Genomic DNA, 16,445 nt, shown 5'->3' with positions numbered 1-16,445 from the left:
AGAAGCCTTGAGTGAATCATCCATTGTCTAGACTTCAGAGAAAGAACTAGAGTTTCTTTATCAGCCCTTTCTGCTGGCCTACCCCGGCGGAGAAGACAATCCAGGTATCCAGGACTTTAGCATTAGCTGTGATTGGAGAGAGGTTTGTCATGTCCGAACCAAAAAGGTAGCAGCAAAGACAGGAGTTCTTTCTTAGGTCTTATTTCACACCCCAAAGTGTTACTTAATCCTTGAGTATGTAAACGTTTTAAAAATTACTGTGTTGAAATAGATAAAGGTCCATCCTTATGATATCCACCAGGGCTGTGGCTGAGAACATGGGCTTTGCCAGCCCTGCAAAGTAAACCAGCATTGTTATACTCATTTTACTAGGAGGAAGGGGAATACAGAGGCTATGATAACCCTGGAGTATAATCCAGTGTTGCTATGCTGACATGCTTGGTGTTTTTAACAAACTGAGTGTTCACTGGAAGGACAGATCGTAAAGCTGAGGCTCCAATACTTTGGCCACCTCATGGGAAGAGAAGACTCCCTGGAAAAGACCCTGATGTTGGGAAAGATTGAGGGCGCAAGGAGAAGGGGACAACAGAGGACGAGATGGTTGGACAGTGTTCTCGAAGCCACCAGCATGAGTTTGACCAAACTGCGGGAGGCAGTGGAAGACAGGAGTGCCTGGCGTGCTCTGGTCCATGGGGTCACGAAGAGTTGGACACGACTAAACAACAAAAAGTGTGTGTGTGTGTGTGTGTGTGTGTGAGAGAGAGAGAGAGATTGTTGTACCAGTTCATTTAATTAAAGGTGGGATGGGGTGAGGGGAACCAGGGGAAGAAATTCACGTTTCTTAGTTTTAGCACCGGCTTGGTTTTCAGGTCTACCCATAGGTAAGATTGCATGTCTACCCACCAAGAAACAATCAAGGGGCAGATCTGGTACACGAAGTTTTTCAGGTACTTTGCCTTTGCTCAGCCACTAGATCTACCAGAAGTGGTAGCCCTGAATCTCTGGTGCTAGTTATTTATTTGGATTATTTGGTTTCCACCCCTCCCACCGGGGGAAATATCTGCAGACGACCATGTATCCTTTCAAGTCCCATCTTGAAAATACCACTTTAATGGAAATGCCCAGGTACTGCTATTAGTGCCTTGCTGAATTTTGAAGCAGAAGAAAATGCTTTGTAAAAATTGGATGCACTGCATTGTGAAACCACACCATTGTGAACCTAGATGCATCATCTAGCACTATGTGAAGTGCAGACTACGTCAGAGATGGACAGCCTATGCTCTGACACCAAAAGTAGGAGTCTGCAGACCTGGTTTCTGTGGGATTTGTCTTTGCTTATTCCATTTGCCACCACCAGCATCTCGACTATTACACTGCCTACTTCATATGTCATTCTGACATGAAAAAGTGAGTGGAATTTCCTTGTGAAAACAGGCACAGCTGTAGCAGACAGCAGCGCACGTGTCTTCTGCACAGTGGGATTAGATTGCGATAGATGTTGCCTACTTTCGAATGCTACCCCAAAATGAAAGTGTGGTCTATCCCTCATTTAAATGGCCAGTGACCAGAGATGAAATGGAGTTGGGCAACTCTGTGATAATGCTTCTATTTTCTAACTTGCAGGTTAAAGCTTTATTAGTTTATTTAATTTGTATACTGCCCTTCATCCGAAGATCACAACATAAAAATACAAAATGAAGACTCCAAATACATAATAAAAAGCAAAGTGAACCAGTAAACCCGCCCCCCGCCCACAAGAGGACCTCTCCTCTTATTCCCATGAGTGCTAAGCATGTAAGAAGCTTGAACCCTCCAAACCAAATCCAAGCCAAATGGAAGAACAAACAAAGCAATGTTATTTAACTACAAACACAGCCAATACCGAGACATAACATGTATAAACAGTGCAAGAATTCTAACTTGTGGTCGTGCTACAGTAAGATTTCCCCACCCCTGGTCCTTCCCTTCATTATGTTCCTCATTATTTATTATTTTAAGTGTCTCTTTATGAAATACAGTCAAACTGTGGCTCCCAAACAGCTCCATTTTTGAACATTTCGGCTCCTGAACTCTGAAAATCCGCAAGTAAATGCTCTGGTTTTTGAACATTTTTTCAGAAGCTGAATGTCCGACACGGCTTCTGCTCCAGTGCAAGAAGCTCTTGCAACCAATCAGAAGCTGCGCCTCGGTTGTCGAACATTTCAGAAGTTGAATGGGCTTCCGGAACAGATTGCGTTTAACAACCGAGGTTTGACTGTACTGAAGGTGCAATGTTACATGTATACTGATGCCACTGCAATACTTGCAGCTATTTAACTACACAATGGTTAACTGAAGATGCAAAACATCCCCTTGTAGTGAAATGGCTTTGGAAATCCATTGAATATAACAAAAATAATGCCAAAAAGTTGTGATTTTGATAAAAACCAATGCATGGTTAAAATAATTTAGGGTGGCAGTGGGCTGTGAGTCATACATGGCTGCCTTGGCTCTTTACTGCAGAATTCTAACTTTAGTAATAATCTGGGTCTCGTCATAGAAAGTACGTACACATGATCACAAGCGTATTTAATGTAGTTTTCAGATGTCAAACAACTTGTATGTTCCTGCCCTAAAGCTGTGTCACAGATGCAAACTGAGTGATGGAAAATTGATTTCAAGGTATGTCAACACTTACTAGGTGTTCACTGTCACTAATTCTCTAATACTTTCTAGTTGTCCTAACTCCATTAAAAAAAACACACCAACCCAAATATTGGCTTCAAAAATATCTTAAGTGCATCATTTAAATAGCTCATCCATAGGGGAACGAGATGCTTTACTCCTGCAAAATTCCGACACGCCAGCAACTTTTCTAGGAATTAGAAACTATCAAATCTTTTAACATAGTCATGGAGAGAATAAAAGTATTTGCATGTACAACTGCCTGAAGATGAATCCAGTCAAACAGCGCTAGAGGAATGTCATGTCATTCTGCTTTGGGAATGCTAATTAATACTGCACAAACAATCCCTGTAAAAACTAAACACATTCAAATGTTTTGAAGTAAATGGCAAAAGACAATGTTCAAATTAATTATTAATTAAAAATGAATGTTGCCATCTTTAAAGATTTTTTTTTCAAAGCACAATGTGCACTGATTTAAAATGCTGAAATATCAAAGTATTATGAGCCTTAGATTTCCTTTCTCCTTTACCCCCTGCTCAACATATTATGCAGGTGGGAAACTTTTTAAAAACCATTAAATGCTAATTACCTTCACAACTAATTATTAGGGTGGCGCTAGGTTAATGCTTTCCTACCTTTTGATTTAGACCTACTTTTGTCAATGCCTTATTCATATTACTTTGAAGTAGAAGGGCTACAAATTAATTCTTTTAACCATATTATTAATTGGCTATGTGATCTTTTGGCAACAGGACCAATAATTTCACGGTCACGTTCTGAGATACAGCTTGCTACAGTCACTTCCAGTACCTCTAAAAGTGGAGGAAAGAGTTATTTGCAGTGCCAGTTAATCTATGTACAATTTTTGGGACTCGCAACAAAATGTGTTGTTGGTTTGATCATTCTGCCCTGGTTATCACAGATGACCCTGTGCTTATTCCGCACAATTGCAAAGCTCCTGATGAAAGTTTAGAGCTAGCCATTTCCCCACAGAATTGGGTGGCTTGCAAATTGCTGAGTGCCTCTTGCAACAACGAAACTTTCCAGCACTCATGAGTTTGGAAATAAATGTATGAACTTTAAAGCCAGCTAAGCGAACAATATAGGAGAGTCCACTTGTTTAGTATAAGAATTGTGCTTTATACCCAACATTAGTTTTATAACAGACACATTTTTCTGGAAGTCCACAGGGAAGATACATGGAGGAATTCAGCATCGTGCTCTTCTAAGCGTTCCATCAGTGCATACTCCCGCTTGCCAGACAAGTCATCTTCACTTTCCCCCGTCCCCTGTTCAATGTTCTGGACTGTCTCCCAACCCAGCAGAGCAGATTTGGGGGAGGTGTGGGGCATGCATGGGGAGGGAGTGGAAGCTCAGTTGCGCTAGCCCTGCCAGTTTAGTGGGATCCAGCCCCTTGGGCTGCATGTAATGATCAACCATGGATTAGTTCTATGTGGGCATGTCTGAATGAACCCAAGTACAGCACAGGAGTCACATGCTCCCCCTTCCTGTGCAGGTGACAGAAGGTCTTAGGCTGCTCTACCAGACCCCACCTATTCCTTGAGCATTCATCCGGATTCACTTGCTTGCACAAAGCTTATGTGAAAGTTAGATAATTCCAGGTCTTTACTGAAAGTCTTCCACACAGGTGATATAGGGAAACAGTGGCACTATAATATCTTTAATGTATTTCACCCTAGCATCTTGTGCTCAAGAGTGGAATCTCTTTGAACAAGAAGATTCCATTTTAGCCACCATGGAAAAACGGTGATTAATAGATCTTTCCAGATTCATTAAAGGATCCAAGTGGAAACAATGCATTAAGAGACAAAAAAATCTCCCAAAGAAATGCATTTTCAGAATGCCATTTCTGTAAACTGGTTATTTACAAGCCAAACGACTGAGTGAAAAGTGAGTTAACAATGCCCAGGTGGATTTGTCAGACCAGAGTAAAGGTAAATGGTTCCTTTTCTTCAAGTTGGCACAAACTTTTCTGGAGTTTATATTTTTGGCTTCACTGGAAGAGGGGCAGGGAGACAGACAGGAGATAAATGTAAACAGCAGCAACATTCCTCTCTACTTACATTGCTTGCATAGGGGAACGTCCTGGGCTGCTGTCACTCCCATTACTGTTCGCATGCTCCATTGCACCATTAAGATCTTCCCGCATAGCATTGGCTAAACTGCCCAGAGTGGGATTTCCCATGGAAGCAGTAGTGTACAGAGGTATACTGTTCTCAGCCATTGAAGCCTGTCGAGTCAAAGAACAAGACATGAGAATCCATAGCAACACATGCACATGTGCCACAGATCAGCTGCAAGGTAACACTGTTTGGACTGTGTTTTCATTAAATATAATGGATAAAATGTCCACTTAATTATTTCCACCACTGGCTAGAGTGTAGCTAAGATTTCACAAAGCTCTGTTTTCTACTTGTAACTACCAAATACAATATCACCCCATTCACACTCAGAGAAGAATTCAAACAATGACTGGGACAAATTAAATATGTTAAATTATAGATCTGGCCTTGGTTGTTTATTTTAAAAAGCAAACAAACCCGGAATGCAGGCAATCTGGATTGGGACCATAGTGTGGGTGAAGGGTTTTTTAAAAATGCCTTACCTCAAAAATTGTCCCCTTGCTGCTATTTACATTAGCACCAATGGCACTAGGATAAATTCCTAGTGTCACCAGATAGAGCTCATAACTCATGTCTGAAATTCTGGAGCTCTGGTGCCACTCAAGTATACTAGATGGACCAGTGGTGTGACTTGGCAAAAGGCAGCTTCCTGTGTTCCTGTTTGCTCATTTTGTACTATGAACTCCTAACCATCTTCCCATGTGTTGTGGTGTAATTCCACATGGCTGCGCTTGTGAATATTACACCCAAGTATGCAGGGCTAACAGCTTAGATGGATCTGTATGTGAGTTGATGGGGAAAGGTTATTTAGTTTAGGGGAAGTAATTGGGACCAGAATGTTTTCTGAGCTCTTCTAATGTGTATCATTCATGAAAACGGAATCATATTCAAGAGCAAATATTTTAGGCAACATCCTGGTAACATTATTTCCATATTCTTGTTTTGACTTGTGGTATCTGCTTTGACACAACTTTCATTTGGATGGATGGGACTTGCAATGGACTCCCACAAAATTCCAGTGAAATGAATAAAGCAGCAGTGTTTGGCTACTTTGTTCTCACATTGCTTGTCAAATGTAATCAAATTGCCAAATAGTGATTTAACCATGCCAGTTCTGAGCTGCACTGGAACTTCAGTACATAGGCCCTCATATTCAATATTCCCTGAGCCAGAGTAAAGTCTAGTTTGGAAGATTTCTGTTAAGTGGTTAATACAAACTCTTAAGATATAAAAATGAGATATTCACTAGCTTATTCAAATGGAAAATAGTGCAAGAATTGGACTTAAGTGCATGCTCTTTACAGAAAATGAACTGATAAACCATTTCTTTGCACTTGCAAACCTGAGATGAAGTCCTCACTTGTTCTTTATATAGTTCATTTCTGGTGCCAAGGTCTTTACAACCTTCATTTCATTGAGACTTATGACAATTTAGTGAGGCAAGACAGTTTCATTCCCACTTTAAAAAATGAAGGGCTAAGACTGAGAGCAAGTGACTGGGCCCAAGGCCACCCAAGAAGTATGTGGCTGCACTGGAATAACAACAAAGGCCTGACAGGTTTCAACCAATATGTGATCCACTAGACCAGCTCCCTGGACAGAGTCAAGACTAGTCTGTTTGCATCTTAAAAAGGGAGAAATCACAGAAATGCTGGAAGGGGCAAGATCGCAAAATACACATAGCATCAAAAAGGATAAAGAAGAGTTAGGCCAGAGAGAGGTTGACTGGGGTTCACTTTTTTGTGGGATTTAAAAGGCCAGGTGGAAGCAGGAGGGGCAGCAGGAAGTTGATAGCCCTTTAAGCAATGATAGATGATAGATAGATAGATAGATAGATAGATAGATGATAGATATTTAAAAGAAATATTTAAAACAGCATTGGAGGTGGAGTAGTTGTGTTCTTGGAAACATTCCAGGCACTGCTAGTACATGTGCAGCCACATTTTACATCTTTCACACTGGCTGAGGCACAAGGCGAAGTGAGAGGAGGCATATCTCTGGTTCAGTCTGAAACCGGCAGAGTGATCAGGACTGACTTGGGGGCAATGCTGTCAAGTGATGGCAGCTGGGCCAGCTCAGGATCCAGCAATTTGCAGGCTAGGTTAGCCCCTTCCCTCTTAGCAGCAGTACCTCTGCCTGCCCATCTGTTTTCTGGGCGGAATGGGGAGTTCTGTGCCATGAGCGGAGACTGGCAAGGCTCACCCGAGGGATACCTCCTCCACCCAATCCAACCCTTGTGTTAAACCTTTAAAAACTCTGCACCACCACCCCTCGCTTGCCTGCACTTCTGAGACCTGACATATGCCTGTCTTTGGGAGCAATCATGCTGGTGGGCACAAGCCTGGAGGGTTTTTCAGTTGTGGCCTCACATTCGCAGGCCCTGTTTGTTGCAGCGATGTTTTTTTAAAAAAATGATTTTAATTGGGCTGGTGAAATCTGTGGTTCCTTTTAACTGTGACTGTTTTGTCATTTTAATGTTCTACTGGGGCTAGCTGCTATTTTAATGTATGCCCTGGCTATTTATTCTCTTTATTATTTTAGTGTTATTGACTGTTCCTAGTTTTAAATTATGCATTTTATATATTACAGTTACATATTTATTTGGCCCGTGTACCTTAACGTGTTGCCTTCTGATAATTTCTCTTTTTAAAATATGGGACACAAATCTATTAAAATAAATAAATGAAATATAAAGGCAATTAATTTCTGAGAGATGCTTTTTACAAAAAGTAGGAGATTCTGGCTCTCCTAGTGTTCAGCCTATCTGAGATGGGGGGAAAGGCCTTTTGAAGAAATTAGCACTAAACAAAAACACCCACCAGCTAATCACAGTGTGAATGTGTGCTACAGAGGAAACAATTTGCAAGTTAGTCCATACTGAACTACCTGGCATTGCTGAATGTTGAGATGTTTTGACTCTTTACATACTGCAGTGTAACCTGAAGAAACAGATTCAACACAGTCGTCACTGGTGGCTGCAGAAGTCTGCTGCTTTTATGCTCTATCTAGCGGCCCTCCCCGAAGCACAGTCCCTATCTCTATGCAGTGCAATCAAAAAACTACTCTAACGAAGAGGATTATATTAATCTTTTTTTATTCAAGATGCAGAAAAATAATTTTGATGAAGTGGGGAACATAAGACTCATGCTTCCTGCAGTTTGAGAAATAATGAGTCACGCACTTCCCACCACCGAGATAACTTGTAATTGCAGTAAAGTAATTTATTTAGGAAGAGCCAGAACAGGAAAAGCACCTGCTATTCCCCCCACCCTCCAAAAACCACAGGTGGCCAAATGGACAAATTCCATTCAGAAGCAAGAAGATAGAAAGCAACAGGGGATCTTCACGTGGCAACATTCTGAGATGTGGATCAGAAATGTTAATCTGGAAATTCTAATGGTGTTTTTCCCCACTCAAAAGCCCTCAGGGCTGTGATCCAAAGGCACATGATGCACCACTTACAAGCACCACTTTTCTACATTTTTTCACAGCTTCCCCATGAGTCACTAGACACAGCCCTTTGGTTGGAACTTTCTATCTTTGGATATAAAGGGATAATAATGTTTTACAAACTTAGAGCTGCCTCCTCCTTTTACTAGGCTCCTGTCATATCTTGCAAATGCTTTGTGATTTAGGAGGGGAGACTACAAAGAGAACGTGGGAAACACATAATTAAACAAGGGAGAACAGGCGCATCAGAGATGTTCATTCATTCCTTTTGCTTCACTTTGTGTTCCACCAGGTTGAGCATATCAGTAGATCTGATGGTTGTTTCACCCTTGTCTAGCCTCAGAGAAGTAAATCACGGGTAGAAGTGCTGCCTGCTGAAAGGGTTTAGGGAACCAGCTGACAGCAGATGGATTGCAAACAGAGATACTGTGCTTCTGGGAAACTATTGCAGAAGACAGTTACCTCACCTATAGGACAAGAAAGAAAGCGAATGTGGGGATATCCCATGAAACAGAGCAAAAAAAAAAAATCTGTTTCTTGGCTTTGAATGACAAGAGAATGACAGAATGGTTTGTGACAGCTGAATGAGGAAGGTGCCACGTCCTGGAAATTCCACCAACAATATAAGCCAGCTTGCATGCTTAATGAGCTATGTTTTCAGTAGTCCTCCAAGCTGAGATGATGGAATGGGAATGAGTTGTAATGACTATTACCACAACCAGCAAAAAGTGGGCACATGGCTTGATAAATGATGATCTCCCAACACATGCCTATCAACCATTTGTTGCTTACATTGCTATACAACATAGTATCAAGCCATCAAAGATGTTTTGCTTGGTTTTTGCAGCAGAGAAAAGGCATTTTGCATGGTTTTGTATTCGGCTTAATTGCTCAAGGCTTCCTAAAAGTCACAGCTTTTCAACTAGGATTCTTTCTAGAGATGTGGAGCATTGAGAGTCCCGACAAAAAGAGATGGGACACTATATGCTCAACAAGGAAAAAAATTCTATACCCTCACAAGCAGTGCTTTAAAAAATGCTCACTCCCTTTCTGACTGAGCCATGTATATAAACTGGAGTTAATTTGAAAGATAAGAAACAAAATAATTCTTTTCCAGATGGCGGCCACATGATTTTTTTTTGCACGTGTATTTGTCATGTTAGCTTCCACACATTTCTACATTTTCAGTCATGGATATTCACTGCAAAACTGCTGTCCACAACACTGAATGAAGCTTGATAAAATGTCTCTGGGGCCTTCTTGGGTTTTGTTCCTCGTTCACAAAGGCCCTCCAGTGTTCTTTTCTGTTCTGGGCACGTGCATAAGCATTTCCGTACCTGTGTGTGCACGCCTTTTAAAAAATGGCTAGGATGTGCTTAGGTGAGGAGCAAACAGAAGGACAGGTGTGTGAAAATAACTCATCTGCTGAAAATAAATGAATGAATCTGCTAAGTAGCTTCTACACCAGCAGTAACTACAGATATGTAATGGGTTGTTTTTATTTACTGTATTTACTATGGTAAGGGGAAATATGGATTAATTTTTTGGGGGAAAGGGGGGGCTGACATTTTGATGTTGTCATGTGGACGCTGCAAAAAAAAATATGTGCCCAAGAAGCACCAATTCCACAATACACTCCCTTCTGGAAGCACCCTTAATTTAATTTATTAAATGTTATTTGAAATATATACCACCTTCCTCTTGTGTATGTTTTTCTTTTTTTGGTCACCCCCCCTTTTTTTTAGGTTAAATGATGGTGGTGCAGGAGAACAGAAATTACTGTTACGTTATCACATAATACAAGGGGGGGGGAGATGACGACAACAACACATGTCTTAGAACTAAAACACGAACTGTTCTGTATGATAAGCATATTAATTGAAATTAGTCACATAGCTAACAGAAGCTGAAGGAATGCTGGATCACTTCATTTTTGCCTTTCAGCCTCATGAATGCAAAATGTGCTTGTAATCTTAATACTATTCCGCAGACGGAGCATGTCTTTAAAAACCGCACTTCACAAGACTCGAGGGAAAATAAGATCCTAATGAATGGTATTTACAGTTGCTTCATTTGCACATGCTTTCATTTGCTTTTCAGAAGTTACTACATAAACTGAAGTAATTAGGGGTAATGTGGGGCTGCTACTCCCTTCTTAATCAATCCCCTTCTTGTTTTAAAAGTAAAAGGGAAAGTCCAGCAAACGCTCTCAGAAATGCTATGGCGTGAAAAATGCACGTATACTGTGACTCTGCATCCAGATAGGCTTATGACAATACAACTTATTACAGTGGGGTACAGGCAACTGTGTTGTGTCACCACTTACAGTTTTGCATATTGGCCAAGTAGAATGCCTTCAGAAGCATTTTCCCATAGACACAAACAACGTGTGTGTGTGTGTGTGTGTGTGTGTGTGTGTGTGCACGCCCATATGCATTTGTGGGTATGCAATCCAGCTCAGTTATAATCAGTGGGGATTTTCTTGTTGAGCAGAATCCGAGGTGGATTGCCATCTGTATGCGTGGTCTGTGCATCGCAAAAATTAAAGACCTTTCAAGTGTGAGAAGCATCATAGAAGAATCACGAAAACTTATCTCTTTACGACGACAACCATACAAATGTTTATTAGTTACATCTATTTCCACACCAAACATATTGAGGGGAAGTAGTGAGAATGTTTTCTAGGGAATTTGAACACAAAGCTGTGAAAAAATACATGCTTTTGGTTGGCCTATGTAATTTTTATAATTTTGCATGTCTAGAAAATGTTCAGAAGCTTGTTTATACATTCGTAACTGCTTACCCCCGTGAGAAAGTATCTAGACATTTCCCTTAAAATCATTTGTTATCAGCAGCACAAAAGTGACATCTCTTTTCTTCCAGCGTGATGCAAGTGTTAGCTATTTCATAACAGAAAAACAAGCATCTGAAAGATCCTTAAAAGAAAAATCTCTCTCTGTGTGTGAATCTGCTTTCCCTTTAAAGCCACGAACAATAGAAGGTCATGTGATACAGTATCCTATCATTCAGCACATTAATAGCTGTGCTAGAGTAATTACACTTGTGGTATTTTTGCCTCAAGTGAAATTCTGAAATAAGAGGATGGAAATTATGATACTGCTGATAAATATTAATAAGTGAACTTTTAATTTTTTTGCCACAATATTCAAAATGCTAAGCATCTAGCTAATGCTGAAGCGGCCTGATATGTGTTTGCCTCCAGGGACCATGATGCTTTATGCACTTAAGAAAAAAGTTTAACGGAATTAAAATTTAATATCTAATTAGAGCAAGGCTAATATATTTTGAAACGAGTAGGAAGACACACACACACGCCTATGTGGCATATTTGCCACACTCATTAATCTTACCTGTAAAGCAGCACTGAGAGGTGAGCAGTAGGTGTGGCTGGTCTGCATGTTTTTAATAAGTGAAGGGTTTCTGCGCAAGGAAGATAGGTAAAGAAAGGGTAAAGTTAAATACAGTCAAATTGCACTTCCAGAAGGCCATGCTTTCTCCCGTACCAGAAAAAAAGACAACACATAATAAACATAGTGGGGGTTTTTTTCTTTTGTTTTAAACTACATAGCTATTTTGACTGCCCTCACCTTCGCTGAATATGTATTTCAGGTCTAATGTCATGTTTTGGTCTCAGAGCTGAAAGTGCCTTTTAGATGTTCCCTGAGCTACATACCTCTGTGCAGCTCCGACACAGCTGGGAGAACATCCATATGAGGCAGCCATGCAGGCAGAAGATGCTCACATGGGTCTTTCCCACAGAACTGACACTGTTTTCCCTATAACATGGGAAAGCAGCAAGTGCGTCAGCCGGTGTCGAATCATTTAAACATTCTCCCAACTCTGCGGGAACTGTTCTTGGATGTGAAGCTGGGAGAACCTCTGAAGGGCATACTGGTCAAGTTTGTTGGTGTCTGTTTTTCAGTTGCACCCACTATAGTTTTTCCTGGACTTCTTATAATGAAGGCCCTCCACAAAAGCATGTAAGGCGTGGAAAAGAAAGAACTATTCATCCATCCCCAAACATCCCACATCCTCTGTTCCTGTGTGAGACACCATTCTTCTTGACATGGCTTCTGACTGGAAGGGAGCTACTTGTGCCAGAAATCCATGCAATGTTTTTAGAGGCAAAAAAAATTCTTTTGTGTACCTATGTTGGTCAGGCATCACTGAATGATCCAATGATGCCTGAACTATGTTGTTGGAAGTACCTAAGAAACTAAGTGTTTTACAATAAACAGTGGGTTGGTTATAATTTAGTAGGACTTGTGTTCCCACTGATTTCACTGGAAATTAACTCCACTCATGATTACCTTTTCACGCTGAATTAAATTACAGAACTCACAGCACAATCCTGGTGGATTGCTGGAGATTTCCTGCCTCAGCAGGGGATCGGACTGAATGACCTATGACTCATTAGTCATTAGTAAGTCAGGGTCCAACCAAAATGTGCCCAGGTATGTAATAAGAAAACACGCAAGGGTAAAATCCGTCAGATAATACTGATTGGATCCCTCCATTCTCTTGCTCAGTAAACTTTACTGAAATGAAAGAAAAACATAGCAGGAGCACCTGGTGGGTTGTACTTGGAATTTCTCTCTGAGACCACTAAAAACAATGCTCATCCTAAATCAGTAATAATAATAAAAAACCCAAAACACTGTGCTGTATCATTACTTTCTTTGTTGAAATAATGGCTTACCCCTTTTATTTTTAAGATGTCTTCATATAGAAATATGCAATTTAAAGCCTCCAGATCTAATTTTTTTAACATTTATTGTGCACCTTTACAAATGCCACTGCAATGGCCTTTGAGCATTGTTTTCAAACATGTTTGAATCTTTCAATTTGTTCGTTGTAGCAATGCAAATTTTATTGAGAGAATACGGGGGGTGGGGGGTGGGTTAAGATCAACTAAAATTATCAATATGGAAACAGCCTAAAACCATCCTGCTAATTGGTTATACAGCATTACCCAGCATCAGCATGATAAAGAACACATCCTTATAACAAAGTATCACCATAAACATGTCAGAAAGTGTTAGCATAGGCATTTGCAAAGAAGCAGTGCGATGCATGTACAACCATGACATTTAAGGGGGAGATTTCTTTTGCAGCAAAGGCAATGCCACTATTTCGTGAAATGCGAGTCTACATGAGATGGATAAATCATGCAAAGCAAAAGCAACAGAAAACAAAAATTTGGGAGGGGAGGAACTAGCACGCCCACGCCCACACACACACACAAAGCAAGTAAAAGCTCTTACTGTGTAACAAGCTCGCCAAAGTTTTCATCAGGGCAGAATTTTCTAGGACGGCCTCGTTGAATATGACGGCCCCGTTTAAACTCTTCATCATCAACAGTCCAAAAGGACCCAAACTCATCCTCTACTCTGATAAAGCACTTATGCAGGGATAGGTTGGTGCGAATAGCACCCTGGGATAAGATCAGCAAACGAGATGAAGTGGAAACAAAGTGACATGGGATCGGGGAATAGAACAGACATCAAATACAGGGGAAAGGAAAAAGAAAATAAAATGCAATAAGCATAAGCAAATGGATTGTGAGGGTTAATATGCATTGCCACCTAAAAGCTACTAGCATGTGATGCAAAACAAACACCAAGCAAGCAAGGGCAAGGGGACTGGTGGGCATACAAACGATAGTGATGAAATGCTCTCTGTTGTTTCTCCTTGACTGAAACAAGGTGAAACTACCCTGGATTGATCTCTAAACACCATCTAGCAGCCAAAGCCTCTATGTTAAAACTGTAAGCATGATCCAAGCTAGGCTAAGAAGTTCAAACATGGTGGACATACCCACTGATCTTTTGTGGCCTTCGTTTTTGGAACTCTACTTCATCCACTGTCCATACTGCCCCTTTTACGTTTTCTACTCGCACAAAACACTTGTGAAGACTAAGATTATGACGCACTGCATTCTGCAGCAAGTATAAGAGAGAAAATATTGAAGAAGAAGAAAAAACTTTCCATGAGAAGACGAGACTTAGCATTGTCCATGAACAGCAGCATTGTCAGCTGGCAAGTCCCCTTTCCCTCACCCGCCCTCCGCATTGGACTGCATCATATTTATATGTTTTTAAGATTTGCAAAAGAAATAACATAAAATCAGCTCCAGATCCCTTGATTAGCCATCAGAGTTGGGTTTCTTTTAAAGAACATGACCAACATTCAACCTGGGCAAGAATTAAAAAACAACACGCAATTGTCATTTTACATGCTTTGTCACCCCAGGAGCTCGTATAGAATCAAGGCATAGTAGAACAGGGCTAAAGAATTTATAAAACAAAAGGCAAACTTTTTTTTTGGGGGGGGGGACACATCCTGCCATGAAAAAGGGAAGGAAGAGTGCGATTAAAAAACTGGGCATAAACTGAGGGTCTGGCTTTGTAAAACTACGTTTTCATGACCTGCTAAAAGTTCAAGAAATGTTAGTCATGTGTAAAAATTCCATACATAGGTTGGGTCCAGATTAAGTTAGTTGAACTCAGTAGGACATGTTAATCATGTCTTCATTTGAGTCCCACTGATTTAAATGGGAACTGAGTGCAAGTAACTTAGTCCAGATCCAACCCACAGCAACACATTTCAGAAAGCAGAAATATATCAAGACATAGCTCTGGGGGTGAAAAAACCCTCTTAAAGTCTTTCACCACATACCCCAGTAGGGAAGCTGCCTTTCTTTCCTGAATTCTGGCTAAGCAATTGGTAGATCCATGAAGAAACCTCTAATACCCAAACAAAAATTCACGGCTTGTAGTACATAAATGTCCACTGAGTCATGTTTCTGAAGGCCTCACCAATTCCATAATTGTTTTCCGATTCACACTTCCAGCAACAGTACTTCAGTACTGCATAAAATATTCCATTTTTGAGCCACCCATACCACTGGAGTACAGTACAGTATTGTATTATATTGTATTGCTGCAGAGGGACGAAGCCCGCTGTTCCCCTCAACCCCTAACACTACCTACCCTAGTCTCCAGGAAGGCAAGCAGCATGCTCTTCCCCTGTACTATCCAAGCTACTTCATCTGTCCCAGTGCTTGCTATCACTTAAAGGCAACTAATAGCTGGTAGAAAGGGAGCAGACCGGAAATACGCAGGTCAGTAACTAGCATCTACCAACTATCAATGGGGAGGCTAGTTTACAGGCACAAAGCCAGAAAAACATATGGACAGGTGTATAAGTAAACAAAAGACTAAGCTCCATATGCATGAAATCCTGTATATGTAGTGAAAGGCATTCTAATCATGGCTGTCTAAAATCACTGTGCAAACCAAGGTTAGGCATAACACATTTATCATATTAATTAAACAGCGGAGGGAGGTCTGTGTTACAACGGGGGAGGGGATTTCAAGAATCCTTTGATACTGCAGTTTCTCAGCGTAACTAATTTCCTTGCCCTTGTAGCATATCCATTTCCCCAGAAGCGGCTAAACAGACAGTCCAATGTATTTGAACAAATCCAGAGCTATATATGCATTTTTGGCAGAAAGAAAGTTAATAAATCGCCGAAGACTCCTATAACCACATAACGTGGAAGCTGTTGAGGATCTACAATGTGAGTTCGTTACTTCTGTTGCTCTACAAGCCAAGGCTGGGTGAAAAGCCAAGCCTTTAAGCCGGGTGAGATCCATCACACCGTCCCACAATTTCCACTCCATAATTTCACTATATGAACAACTTTGGCTCGGATTATTTCCTTTCTGAAAATGTGTTTAAGGAACGGCAGAATGGTAATTGGAATCCTGCAAATGAGTGGAGCCTGGATATCTAAACACATGGGGATCAAACCAGTCAGTCCCTTACTTATGCTTGATTCTATGTGCACACAGTTCTCTCATGAGCATAGCTCTCCACCTGGAGGAAGACTGGTAAACAGGAGTTGTGGGTGCCAACAGCACCACACACAGAGCAGCACATGCTGGGATTTGGGGGGGGGGGGGCTGTAGGGAGAATGTGGCAGGCAACTGGACCAGCACCATGAAGCCTTAGTTATAAGGAATACATTTTTGAGTTGGGAAAATGAAGTGAATAGGATTATATATGTATTATTATTCCTGTACAGTCTTCTTAATCCCTTCTCGCAATTCTATTGTTGACCAGGAGTGGAAGACTTCTACCTCTCTAGGAAGCAGTTGT

General features: G+C 40.9%; 2 protein-coding genes across 25 annotated transcripts in view; one reads left to right on the top strand and one right to left on the bottom strand.

Moving 5' to 3' along the window:
- FOXP1 (forkhead box P1) overlaps window positions 1-16,445 on the bottom strand; it is a 539,690-nt gene that overhangs the window by 9,455 nt on the left and 513,790 nt on the right. For 16 of the 20 annotated variants that reach the window (XM_080995718.1, XM_080995726.1, XM_080995729.1 and 13 more), the window contains 3 exons: window positions 13,547-13,716; window positions 11,633-11,702; window positions 4,752-4,918 (listed from right to left, as the gene is read on the bottom strand). In XM_080995718.1, the coding sequence (XP_080851844.1) occupies window positions 4,752-4,918; window positions 11,633-11,702; window positions 13,547-13,716 (407 nt within the window). Of the gene's footprint in view, window positions 1-4,751; window positions 4,919-11,632; window positions 11,703-13,546; window positions 13,717-14,099; window positions 14,222-16,445 lie in introns of those variants that run through there. The other 4 variants (XM_080995721.1, XM_080995719.1, XM_080995720.1 and 1 more) reach the window with 2 other exon arrangements.
- Window positions 1-16,445, top strand: part of LOC308471662 (uncharacterized protein) — an 81,488-nt gene that overhangs the window by 26,950 nt on the left and 38,093 nt on the right. The window contains exon 2 of one of the 5 annotated variants that reach the window (XR_013983042.1): window positions 8,554-11,626. The exons of the other annotated variants lie outside the window; for them this stretch is intronic. The gene's annotated coding sequence lies outside the window, so the exon portion shown is untranslated. Of the gene's footprint in view, window positions 1-8,553; window positions 11,627-16,445 lie in introns of those variants that run through there. 5 annotated transcript variants of the gene reach the window in all.

The sequence above is a fragment of the Podarcis pityusensis genome (genome assembly GCF_964106645.2).
Source record: "Podarcis pityusensis genome assembly, chromosome: 2".
Taxonomy (NCBI): Eukaryota; Metazoa; Chordata; class Lepidosauria; order Squamata; family Lacertidae; genus Podarcis; species Podarcis pityusensis.
Note: the sequence above shows the minus strand (reverse complement) of the source record. Positions and strands in the feature narration are given on the sequence as shown.